Source organism: Pelophylax lessonae, assembly GCF_965119305.1.
Source record: "Pelophylax lessonae genome assembly, chromosome: 2".
In the NCBI taxonomy this organism is placed as follows: Eukaryota; Metazoa; Chordata; class Amphibia; order Anura; family Ranidae; genus Pelophylax; species Pelophylax lessonae.
This window is the reverse complement of record NC_138769.1, coordinates 563,964,282-563,977,344: the sequence shown is the minus strand read 5'-3', so window position 1 is coordinate 563,977,344 and position 13,063 is coordinate 563,964,282. Positions and strand designations below refer to the sequence as shown.

General features: G+C 42.7%; 1 protein-coding gene across 1 annotated transcript in view; it reads right to left on the bottom strand.

Annotated features, from left to right (window-relative positions):
* PAN2 (poly(A) specific ribonuclease subunit PAN2) overlaps nt 1-9,957 on the bottom strand; it is a 94,057-nt gene extending 84,100 nt beyond the window's left edge. The window contains exons 1-4 of the mRNA XM_082246254.1: nt 9,629-9,957; nt 4,903-5,072; nt 4,541-4,661; nt 456-533 (exon numbers count right to left, since the gene is read on the bottom strand). Of these exons, the coding sequence (XP_082102380.1) occupies nt 456-533; nt 4,541-4,661; nt 4,903-5,072; nt 9,629-9,913 (654 nt within the window). The 5' untranslated portion in view covers nt 9,914-9,957. The remainder of the gene's footprint in view (nt 1-455; nt 534-4,540; nt 4,662-4,902; nt 5,073-9,628) is intronic.
* Nucleotides 9,958-13,063: the final 3,106 nt, after the last annotated feature.

Sequence of the window (13,063 nt, the reverse complement as noted above, 5' to 3'; positions counted from 1 at the left end):
CACGACCAGAAAGTCGCCCCGTGACTTGGAAGAGACTTGTGCACTACTTTGAAGAGACAGGCGACTTTGTCTGTGGGGAATGCCTGGCTAATCTCTTTCTTCTTCCTGGAAAGTCTGATAACAAGTCATGTCAATTAAGATAAGGAGGCGACTCCCATTGAAGTATATGGGACAGTCGGATCACAGGTCGCCTCAAAGTAGTACAGGACCCTTTTCTGAAGTCGGAGCGACTTCAGTAGTGCCAATTAAAGACGGCACTGATTAACATTGCTTTTGTTATGTCAAGCGACCTGGGGCTACACAAGTCGCCTCACAAGTCGTGCTAGTGTGAATGGGCTTTAAATGTATAAGAGCAAGTAGGCTGCATGGAGGATGGATGGGGGGGGGGGGGGGGGGGGGGGCGCGCGCGCGCAAGTATTCCACTAAACATTTAGATGAGACAGTGACTGACATACCTTTCCTGATGTGTGCCCACAGAAAAAGAAGCGATTGGATTGCCGCATAACTGTAATACCAGGGGATTCAACTGTGTACTGGTGAAAAAAAAAAAAAAGAATTATATTAAATTTGAGCATTTTCATACATGACAAAAAACGTTTGTATATGTTTAACATAGAAGCAAGATCGAAGTAATCTTATGGCCACACAGTAGCTACAGTATGAACAAGCAGCATCGTGCGTGCGAGAGACACCTTAAAGGGTTACTAAAGTCTCTTAAAATTAAAATAAATGTTATATTTACCATATTGCACAGAGCAGCCATAATACTCTTCTGAGGTCACTTGCTGGCACGCTTGGCTCCTACTCCTCTCCATGTGCCCCCAAAACAGGCTGAGAGTGTGTGCTTGCTCCCGAGGAGTGAGTGTCTATGGAGCTGGGCTCCATAGACACAGCGGGACTTCCATCTTCACCCAGTCTTCCTTCCAGGTTCGGGGACTCGGGCAGTCTGATTGGTCGAGTCGTGACAATGTCACTCCTGTATATTCCAAAAAAGATAAGTGCTGGACAGCACCCCCTTTCCTGCGCTCGGAACCTGGTCCAGAGGCTCTGAGGAAGAGGCACAGCCTCGAAACGCGTCAGCCCCCTGCTTCCAGTAAAGACGTTGATCCTCTGGTAGGAGGCAGGTGTATGGAATTGATGTGCCTGAACTTCATGTTTGTTTGTGAGTATTTGATTTTAAACAATTTTATCCAAATAAACTTGCTGAGGATAATGCGCTAGGCTGGTGCGCCCTTCTTTTGCTTTGTATTTTCAATGTCACTCCTGTGCATGTGTGCAGCACTGCAGCCGCAGCACAAAGCTCTGAAGAAACGGCATGGGTATGCAGTGACGTCACCGGCCGCTGCTCATTAGAATATCTCCTAAACGATCTACGCTTAGGAGATATTCATTTTACACATACAGGAAAGCTACATTATAAGCTTTATAAAATATATAAAAATATTCAGCGCTGAGCATTAAGGTAGGACAAAACTGACGGATTGGCAGCTGAACACTCAAGGGCAATCACATAAAACCTCCTGAAACATATACAAACTAAGTGCAGCGCAATCCTTATAAACATACACAGTAATATAGATTGATGTATATTAATATAATATGCTGAAGAAGAGTCCTGAAAAGTGCAGAGTGACATATAAGTGAAGAAATAAAGTCCTTAATAGGTGATGGAGATGAATCCCAACAGTAAAGGACATCTGATCCACAATATTGTGTGAAGAGGTGCTCACAACATCCCACCACCTGTCATTCTCTGCCTCTCACCTCATAACAGAGACCCTACAGGGCCTAGCGGCATATGATACCCAAGCCAGTCAGCAATATACCTCTGGACCATTTCTCCACAATTATCAACATACAGGGCCAGCTGTTCACAATCACACTCTTCTACACAAAAGCTTCAGAGCGGTTCAGCTGATACAGTGCAGTTTCCACCCATCAGAAGTGTAGCACAGAGTCCAGGAAGTTTGGCCCTGTAGGGTCTCTGTTATGGAGGTGAGAGGCAGAGAATGACAGGTGTAGAGATGTTGTGAGCACCTCTTCACACAATATTGTGGATCAGATGTCATTTACTGTTGGGATTCATCTCCATCGCCTATTAAGAAGGACTTTATTTCTTCACGTCACTCTGCACTTTTCAGTACTCTTCTTCAGCATATTAGATTAATATACATAAATATATTACTGTGTAATGTTTATAAGGATTGCGCTGCACTTAGTTTGTATACATTATAAGCTTACCTGCAGGTAAAACAAAGGAGTTTACCACCACTATGGTAAGAAAATAAAAAACCAAACTTGGCAGGGCAAAAAGCCAACCTTCTACATACACTAAAAAAGCACAAATAAGGTTTTCAAAATGCTATTATAAAGGATTTATATCACGCCAACAGTTTATTCAGCGCTTTACAACAGTAAGGGCAGACAGTACAAACAGTAAAATTACAATACAATCAAATACAGTAGGAATCAGAGGGCCCTGCTTGTTAGAGCTTACAATCTAGGAGGAAGGGTCAAGTGGAGAAAAAAAAAAAAAAAAAAAAAAAAAAAAAAGCAAGAACGTTGGGGGATGAGCTGATGGAGAAAACAGTTAGGTGGTGGAGGAGGGATGGGCTTCTCTGAATAAAAGGGTTTTTAGTGAGTCTAAAAGTGACCAGACTAAGATAGTCGACAGAATGGGGCCGAGTTCCAGAGGAAGGGGTAGGCTCTGGAGAACAGCATGGGAGGAGCCTACGAGGGAGCTAGAGAGGCAGAAGGTCTTGGGAGGAACAGAGAACGAGTGGGTTGGTATTTTGAGACTAGGTTAGTGATTTAGCTGGAGTAAAGTTTTGGAAATTGTTAGCATTTTGGATTTAATTTGTTGGGTGAGCAGCCAATTTGTTGGGGTAGCAGACACTGAGTGGTTGGTAAGGTGTATGATTCTGGCAGCAGTATTGATGGACTGAAGGGGAAAAACCCATGTAGAAGTAATCCAATGACAAGGGAGTTGCAGTAGTTGAGGCGAAAGATCAGGGAGTGAATTAGGACTTTAGCGGCATCTTTTGTTAGGAAGGGGCATATATTGGGGGATGTTGGAGTTTGAAGCAGCAAACTTTGGACAGTGATTGGATGGGGGCCGAAAAGAGTTCAGGGTCCAGGATTACACGTAGCACCTTGGCATACAGGTTGATAGTTGAGCCGTCGATCTTAAGGGGCACATGGTGGAGGAAATATGTAACTATTTTACTTCTGTAAGCATCCTTGACACACTCCTGTATGACAACCCAAACATATATGAAGACATTGGTCGCACACCACCAGGAGATTCAGTGAAGAAGACCTTTATTGTACATGCAAAAGGTACAAGATACAGCAGGATGGATATGGTAGACGCGTTTCACACAAATTCCACGTGCTTGTTCACTACCAAGAACACAAGCACGTGGAATTTGTGTGAAACACGTCTACCATATCCATCCTGCTGTATCTTGTACAATAAAGATCTTCACTGAATCTCCTGGTGGTGTGCGACCAATTTCGAGCCGAGGTCCAGCACCCTCCTTGGATTGTGGACACAGACCCATCTGAGCAGTGTTACTCCTCTACACTGACAACCCAAACAGCCTGCACAGACAAGGCTATTAGTAAAAAAGGGGGAATGTTGAAATTTGAATATGCTCCAGTGGTTTCAACGAGCAACATAAGTCTAATTGCACTGCTCTGATTGAACCACCATCTGCCATCAGAGACAGGAAAGACTTCTAGTCTATAAAGAAATAATTGGCATTACCAGGACAAAAGGAGAAACCAAGATCCCTTTAACCAACTCTGTAAGTTGCAATTATTCTGGACAATATGTTGCTTAGCGGTTTCAGCAAATATTTTTCATTAACATTATAAGACTGACTCAAACTGGTCTGAATTTAGTAATACCTATAAAAATTCGCTAAACTCTTCTAGGGACAGAATGTGTCAATTAAAGGCATTTCATTATAGCCATCCTAAGCTCGCTTGGTTGTATAAAAAGGGTTTGCGTCCCAAGGTTGAGTGCTTTAGAGGTTGCCAACTTTACTGATGACTTCATGCACCACTTTTGTTCTTCTATAGTTCAGAAGTTTTGATCGGCAGTTGGCTCCTTCAACTTTTCAGCATTGGGTCTCACTAAATTTACTGCACCCTACAAAATGTCTGCTAGGAATATTTGGCGATTTAGCGATCTTTAAATATAAAAAACTTCTGCTGCGAATCCTGTACTTTTTTGCTAAAAAAAAAAAAAAAACCACAAACAATTTTAGTATCCTGGAAAGGGGTATCCCTTCCTACGCTAAGAACCTGGCTTAAGTGGATTAAAGTCCTTCTTCCCTTTTACAGACTCCCTTTCAAACTTAGAAAGCAACCAAAGCTCTTTGATAAATTATGGGGCAAGTGGATCTCTAGCCCACTCACTCTAAACCTGCTCTAGACCCAGGATTCAAAAACTGGCAAAAATACTTTGTAGTGTGTGTAACTATTCACATCGTATTTGGGGAAGCAGCTCAACAAAAAGAAAATTTAGGATTACCTTTTGGGTCTCCTGCACTGTATTCAGATCCATCTGAATCACATGATTTTGCATACCAGCCATTAGCAGGGTGTTGCTGTCCATGAGCAATAGACTGTGATTATCTACATTTTCATCCATCCTAAAGAAACAAGAATAATATGGTTTAGAAACAAGAAAAAAAAACCCACACACCACATTGGATAAATTGCTTTACAGTACAATTTAACACAAAAGAAAAAGCAGCACGATTTGACCACAGCTGTCAATGAAGAAATAAAAGCCCAACAGGCAACATGAACCAGTCCCAATGCCATCTCATTGGGTTTTAAATTAGTGTAGCTTGTTACATACAGACACAGCCAAAAGAATTAATAACTCACAGGTAGTCAAAGATGATCAGTCCACCACGTGTCATGTATTTCAGGTTATTCTTGGTGAGGAAACCAACCCCGTTCTCCATACTCTGAATCTGACGGATATCATTTGCGGCATGCACTTGGAAAGATGAATATCGCTCAAGAGCAGGACTGAAGAAGGAGGTGGCATGGCCCTGTTGTGAAAGAGGGGGGGGGGGGGGGGGGGACTCAATACTTGTATTGTACAAAATGTGCACACAGCTTGGTAAACATGTTTTTGGATAAATAAATAAGGCTGCAATATTGAAAAATGCACTGCTGGAGGTCAAACATGTATTTGTCCCCTTCAGGCAAAATATAAAAAAAAGTTGAAATTAAATATGTTCACCCATTCATCTGTATAAGAAATTCGGTTCAGTCACTTCTGTAATTTACACAACTCTGCCTCAAGCAGGAAGATCCATCTAAAACATGGGTGCTCAACCTGTGGTACTCCAGCTGCAAAGTCCCATTGTGCCTCTGCCCTTTGGGAGTCATGCTTGTTAATGGTCAGCCTTGAAATGCCTCATGGGACTTTTGGCTGCGCAACAGCTAGAGGACCAACCACAGGTTGAGCACCCATGTGTCGACAACATCCTGCTCCAACACTTCCCAATTTACCTTTCTGTTAAACAGCAGTGATGATGTCAATTCATTGTCCAAATAAAAAGGAGAATACACAAAAGGTGTACTGAAGAACCAAGAAATCAGGATCTACATGATATGTCAGGGCTCAAAACTTTAAGCCCCGAGTTAAACATGCCCTCAGAAATGCTCATAAAATTATACTGTTAATGTTTTTGCATGAATGCAGAAGTTACAAAAAATAAATAACTATCGGTGCACATAAGTGCTGCCTCACCTGTGCAGGGGAAGAGAGGTAAGGAAGAGGAAAGCCAGCCTGATAATCACAGAGCGGGAGATCGCCCCCCTGTAACAGCTTTCATTTGAATTGCTGTGCGCTCGCCACACACAGTCCCGCCCCTTGATTTGACTCCTATGATAGACGTCACGCGTCCCGGCATTGGACCGGTGTTCTGGCTATCAAAGGAGTCAGGCCAGGAGGCAGTGCTGTGCGTGTGACAGTGAGCGCATGGCAATTCAAATGAAAGCTGTTACAGCGGGGGTCCCCACTCTGATGATCTGGCCGGCTTTCCTCTTAGTCTCCCTTCCCCTGGACGATCGCTGGCAGAACGGCTCCTGAGGCAGCCCCACACTCAATCATTTTCCACTTGCAAAATGCTGTCTGCAGGAGAGACCGACAGCAGCTGTAAAATGGCTGGGGAGTGACGTCACCCAGAGTTACTATGGGGCTTCCGTTGTCGGCTGCCTCTCCTGCAACAACCTCTTCACTGAAGCCACCGCTGACAGCTGATGCTGGGACCGGGCCAGCTGCAAAATAGACAGTTTTAGAAATTATTGCTTTACAGGGTTATATAGATTAGGTTTTGAGTGCGGCAGAGAGCAGGTTTAGCGTTCGTAAGGTTTTTACTGAACTTCTACTTTAAGGGCTGACGCTTTTACAAGTGTTGAATGTTTTTTTTTTTTCCCCAGCCTGTAAAAAACACCTCTATGGTCTGTGTGTCCATATACACAGACGTTTAAAGGCATATTAGAAAAAACAGCATTTACAGGGGAGGGAAAAAAAAAAAAAAAAAAAAAACACCACACACACACCACACAACACACAACACACAACACACAACACACAACACACAACACACAACACACAACACACAACACACACTTCAGGAGAGGACCTGAAGAGAAGAAAAATAAGCCCTCGCTAAATGCGTATAAATGCTAGATGCATCTAGCATTTATGCATTGCACTAGCCAGAATAAATTAATCTTGTAGCCAATAGAATGTATTAACACTCAAACGCTAGATGCGCCTCAGCGTACGTGCAATGCATAGCTTTTAGTTTTTCAGCAGCATTTTTCAGCCAGGAGTTATGGCATTCAGAGGGGCTTAAACAGATGCCCTGTGTGTATTATTAATAATTATTAATCAAAGTTTTAACACCTCTTGTTAATGTTGTTTACTGCTCCTGCCCACCCCCACAAATTCCTATTAGTCAATCACTATGATGAGCTGCCCCATTGGGCACCAGGAAAGTCCAAGAGGAAGAAAAGAATGGGCAAGTTCTGACAACAAGGAGTCAGAGTTTTGACCTTCAGGAGTGGCCGAACATTTGGGTGTGAAAGCTTGATGGCATGTGTAGGCATCTCTGCACTTTGCCCGACAGCAGGTTCTTAACCACTTCAACTTCCGGAAGGTTTTACCCCTTAATGTCCAGGCCATTTTATGCGATACGGCACTGCGTTGCTTTACCCAACAATTGCGCGGTCATGTGACACTGTATCCAAATAAAATTTAAGTCTCCCTCCCACCCCCCCCCCCCCCCCAACTCCACAAATAGAGCATTCTTTTGGGTTGTACTTGGTCACCTCTGCGGTTTTTATTTTTGCGCTATAAACAAAAAAAAAAAAAAAAAAATCAACAGTTTTGAAAAAAAATAAAATATTTACTTTCTGCATTAAAACATTCCCAATAAGATAAATCTAATTTTTCCATCAATTTAGATCAATATGCATTCTGCTACATATTTTTGTTAAAAACAAAAAAAGAAAATCCAAATAAGTGTATTTTAATTTATTTGCACAAAAGTTAGAGCGTCTACAAAACTATGGGATAGATTTATGGCATTTTTATTTTATTCATTGTTTTTATTAGTAATGGCAGCAGGACTGCGATATTGCAGCAGACAAATCTGACACTTTTAGGGAACAGTGACACCAATACAGTGATCAGTGCTACATTAAAAAAAATTAAAAAAATGCACGGTAACTGTATAAATGACACTGGCAGGGAAGGTGTTCAGCATGCTCCTAGGAAATGCTTTCTTAGGCTCGGTTCACATATATGCGATGCGGGAAGGCTGCGAATTCGCAGCCTGTTCCCGCATCGCACACGCACCCCCGGCAGTTCACACTGCCATATGCGATACGCTGGGGGTGTCAATGTAATCTTAACTTAATTACATTGACACCCCCAGTTAATTTGAAGAGAGCGAGATGGGGAGAGAGATGTAGAGAGAGACCGAAGGCGCGACAAAGGAGGCTGGGGCCGGAGAGAAAAACCGGCAACTAACATGTAGATCCTACATTAGGTTTTCCTTTTTAGATAATCCAACAAAAAAAAGCTGCAAAAATAAATGCTCATTAACTCCTAGAGGGATGAGGAACAACATTACTTTTTCCTCACTCAGTGTGTGACTGGTACTCAGAAGCCTCTTCTCAAAGATGCTAATAGCCCTGCATTGTACAGGAGGAGGACAAGGAACTGCCCACAACCCAGAGCGGAGGAGAGTACCGGAGCAAAGAATATGGCAAATACTACACGTTAGTCCTTATCCCCTTAAGCATTTCTTTCAAATTATCAGAGTTTGGCTTTAAGGCAGGCATCACTAAATGGCAGGCTAAGTCCGCACCGAGGTAATGCTCTGTCTGGCACTGCCACGGTCGTGCCATTTAGGCCCTGCCGCTGCCTGCTAGCTTTAATCTCTTTACAGAGCTGACAGTGGAGGAGCAGCACAGCGATGCAAAAAGGGGGGGCGCTGGCCAACCAACTGTTGGTTTCTAGAATACAGGGCGGTTCTAACTACCAATCAGTTAACAGGTCCAACCCTCCATGCATCCCCTTGCTACACTGCCGATGTCAGCTGCTGTGCCCTGTGTTAGGTAGGACAGGGAAGAAGGCATGGCTGATGTACAGGGGGAAAAAGGGCAGGGCAGAAATGTAAAAGGGAGGGATATGAAGGGGATAAGGACAGAAATGTGAAGGGGGGGGGGGTCTTAAAAATAAGGGGTGAGCACAGGAATGTCGGGGGGTGCTATAAGGAGGGAGTGAGAACAGGAATGTTAAGGGGGGCTGCGATAAAATGGGTGAGGACAGTTATGTGAATGGGGGAGGGGTGATATGAAAAGGGCTGGGAACTGCAATTTGAAGTAGGGGGTGATATAAAAGGGGGGCTGAGAACACTGATTAATAAAAAGGGATTGTGATGAGAAGGATCTGAGACTAGGTTCACATTATTGCGTAAAACGTGTAGGTGGCCCATTTATTTCAGTTGGCTGCCTTATAAGTAGAAACACAGAAAAATAAAGTTCCTGACTTTTTTTTTAAATATTTAATTGCGTCGTACTAAGCTGCATGGTACTGTGGCACCATGGGATGTGGCACTCGTAAAGACGCGCCATTGAGAGCCATACATAGGAGTCGGACCTCAGCTGGAAGAAAAAATTTTTTACTGACTGGACCTTCATGAATTTTAATTCAATACCCCTGCTTTAAGGAATGGTTGAAACCTATCAGGGGTCCTAACACTTTTCTACTCTTGCCAAGACGAGAGATAGAGACACACACACACACACACACACACACACACACACTTTACAATGTAACAATTTGCAAAAAAAAAAAAAAAAAAAAAAAAAAAAAAAAAAAAACACATTATACAAATATGTATATTAGGGTAAATACACAAGGATTTAGCTCCACAAAAATCTAGAATAGGTGGAAGATGTACTGCATTTTCAAGGCCCTGCTGTGCAGTGCGATCTGAACTTTAGTCTAGAGAGCCTCAATGTTGGTGCATATATAGCAATTAAAGGAAGGTATGGCTCGAGGCAGACTATTAACACTCACCCCATGGTTGCCAACCCACAGCATCTCCTCATGAACATCAAAATGCACCGCAGAGACAGGAACTCCAACCTCAGAAACAGCTGTGTGCAGCTCAGAATACATCCCTTCCATGATGCGAACAGGCTCAGGGACAGGTAAGCCCTCCATCGCAACACGCTCATGGTCCAACTCCACAGACTGCAGAAGACCAGGGTTCAGATGGGGATCAAGGACTGGATCATGCAGGGCGGGGCCATATTCTGCCAAACCTGGGTCCATGCCATCATAATTCATGATGACTGGCATGTACAGCGGCGGTGGTGGTGGCGGCGGCGGTGGCTGCTGCTGGATAACTGAAAAATAAATTTATTTTCATCATCTAGGAAAACCTGCAGGAGGATACTTAGTCAACTAAATAACATTTTACTGATGGCTTAGGAAATATAATTTTAAAGTCAAGCCTGGGTATCAAGAAACCTCAATTCACAAATATAAAAAATGTAAAAGTAATAAATTAATTTTTTTCCATCCCTCTTATAGGCAGTAGAGAAAATAAATAAATAAATCTCTATCACACACAGTTTCAAGCATAACCATCAACTTGAGGAGCATGGTTATTGACTTTGTATGAAGATAAAATGTAGTAATATATCGTGATAGTAATATATAGTGAAGTAAAAAAAAAATATATTATTGCAATTTATGAGATGGCATCCTTGTTCTTTGAAGTTTAACTTTGGTGGAATATCGGGAGCCCACTATTGATGCAATCCCTGTGTGGTGGATTTAAGGCACATGAGTGACTCACACTATTATAGAAAAAAAATTTTTTATATATATATATATATATATATATATATAATAGGCATTATACATATTTTTTCCAGTCCTAAAGAAATACATATTAAAAAAAAAAAAAAAAAAAAAAAAATTAAAAAAAAAGCTAGGCATTACAGACATAATTCCCCCTCACCTCTTAAAATAAACATAGGCATTATATAGATTTTCTTTTACAACTGCAGATAATAGTTTATATATATTATATATTCAAGGCAAGTAGATTCATCTGCTACTACAGCAATGAGGACAGATATAATACCAGCTGAGCTCATCCCAACCCCCCCAGACATTACAGCACGGTGCAGTATAGAAATAGAAGGTATAGCTATACATGGAGGATGGTAATAGATGGGCGCCCCGTCCACCCATGGCCCCATAGTACATAACATCGATTCCATCTCCCAAAACATTGAAGCAGCTCCATCTTTACCTGTTAAGATCCCATCTTTGTATGCAGCCAATCCCGCCACAACCTATCGCCGCCTCCACGCACAGGGTGACGAACAGCCCAATGGGCCAATCAGAATAGGATGGTGTAGGGTCGGCAACAGCAGCAACCAATCAGACGTCTGGAAAGAGAAGACTCCGCGCAGACTTCTTGTTGACGGAAGCACCTTGCCTGGCTTTGGTTGAGAGTACAGGACGGTGAGCGGCAGAGCCCAAACTAGAAGGCTTTCCGTTTCTGTGTGTGCTTTGATAGGCGTGTTGTATGTAAGGAGAAGCACATCTTTATTTGTTTCTGAGTTGTATCTTGTCTTTCCTGCTAGAGAGAGAGAGATGGCATGTGGCAGTTTGTTGTCTTTTATTCCATATATTTATACCAAGTTTATTCAAATATTCAAATTCACTATCAAACAATAATACATAGTTCCCCACTATCTTTGATTTGGAATGACTGTCCCTGATTTGTAACAAAGCACCTCTGTCCCTATTTCCTCCTCATTTGTCCCTCATTTTGGTCTGATCTACATAGTTGTATATAAAATGTGCTAAACCCCTTCCATCCAATTTCTAAATTGCTGCATTTATAAATTTCAAAAGTCAGTATAAAGGAATAGTAGTGGTGAAAAAAAAAAAAAAAGCAGTTGTGGGTTTAAATAATCATTTTTGGGTATAATTCTCCTTTAAAGCGGTAGTATACTGCTTTTTTACACTTACTGTATACCTACAGGTAAGCCTATAATAAGGCTTACCTGTAGGTACAATTAATATCTCCTAAACCGGCTCGGTTTAGGAGATATTTGCAGTGCATGCAGGCGCTCACGCGAGCGGCGCATGCGCTCTGAAGGTCCAGGGGGACCTTCAATTTTGCGTGCCGGGCGCGCGGGAGTGACCTCATCGCGGCTTTGGCCAATCACAGCGCTGGAACCGCCGAACCCGGAAGAGACGCTGAGGGATCATGGCAGCGCCCGCAGCGATGTCCGGGGGTCCGTATCGGTGCTTCGTTCTAAGGTAAGTAAAACATAATGAGCTAGTATGCGATGCATACTAGCTCATTATGCCTTTGTCTTGCAGTTTTGTTTTTTTTTGTGTTTTTGGGTGTACAACCGCTTTAAGGGGACGTGGCAGGGTGTGTGTCCTATGCCTGCATACTTTTGCTAATAGGTGTCCCTATTTCCCTTCTCAGAAAAGTGGGAGGTGTGCTGATGGAAATCTTCTTGACGTACATTGTCATGTAACAACCAAAACGCAATAAATCACACAGGAGTGAATGGGGTCTAAATCTAATGGTGGCCATACTTGCTTCAATAAAGGATCGATTTCTGAAAATCTCTCTAGTTAGGAAGAATTGATCGATAGTTAACAACTCAATCAATGGATATGACACACACAGGGAAGTGAATTTTTTTTTATATCCCCAAAAGGTTTTTACTACAGATTTAGCATCATATATGGCCAACATTACATTACAGTGCAAAACACAGCGGAGCTATACCCGCCAATGAAGTCAATACCCACTAACCATATCAATGCAATAACATCTTCATACAATTTGAATTCTGTCTCATATCGTAAGATTCAAACTGCTATCATACAGGTGCACTACCTTTTTATTTCTCATAAAGACATAAAAGATTATGCAGTATTAAGCCCGAGCAACCGGTCCATGATTAGATCCACCAGGACAAGCCCTAGAACATCCAACCACGGTGCTCGTTTGGCTGTACTTCTCCTATGGATCTCAGGAGTGCAGTTTTTTTTGCACTCCTGTAACCCGTTTTCAGCAGAGAGCGGGCTGAAGTCCGATGTCTGCTGACATCACAGAGCCGATCCTGGCACTGCCTCATCACGACCACAAAGTCGGGATCCGCCCACATGCCTGGACCGACACTCCGCTCAGCCTCTCAAAAAGCCTCTGAGAGCCTGGGCTGGCCGCTCTCGCCCCCTCCACAGCCCAGCAGTGTTCTATCACTCGTTTCTCAGTGTCAGAGGAGCCAGAGGCGCCAGGGAACAGAGGCATCCAGCTAGGTAAGTATGAATATAAAATAAAAATAAACCACATACATCTCTTTAAGCATACTACCTCTATGTTAGTAAATAACCTTCTCTATTCTTAGCACCTCGCCTACATTTTTAACCCATTCCCCTATCATTGGAGGGTCCTCTGATTTCCAA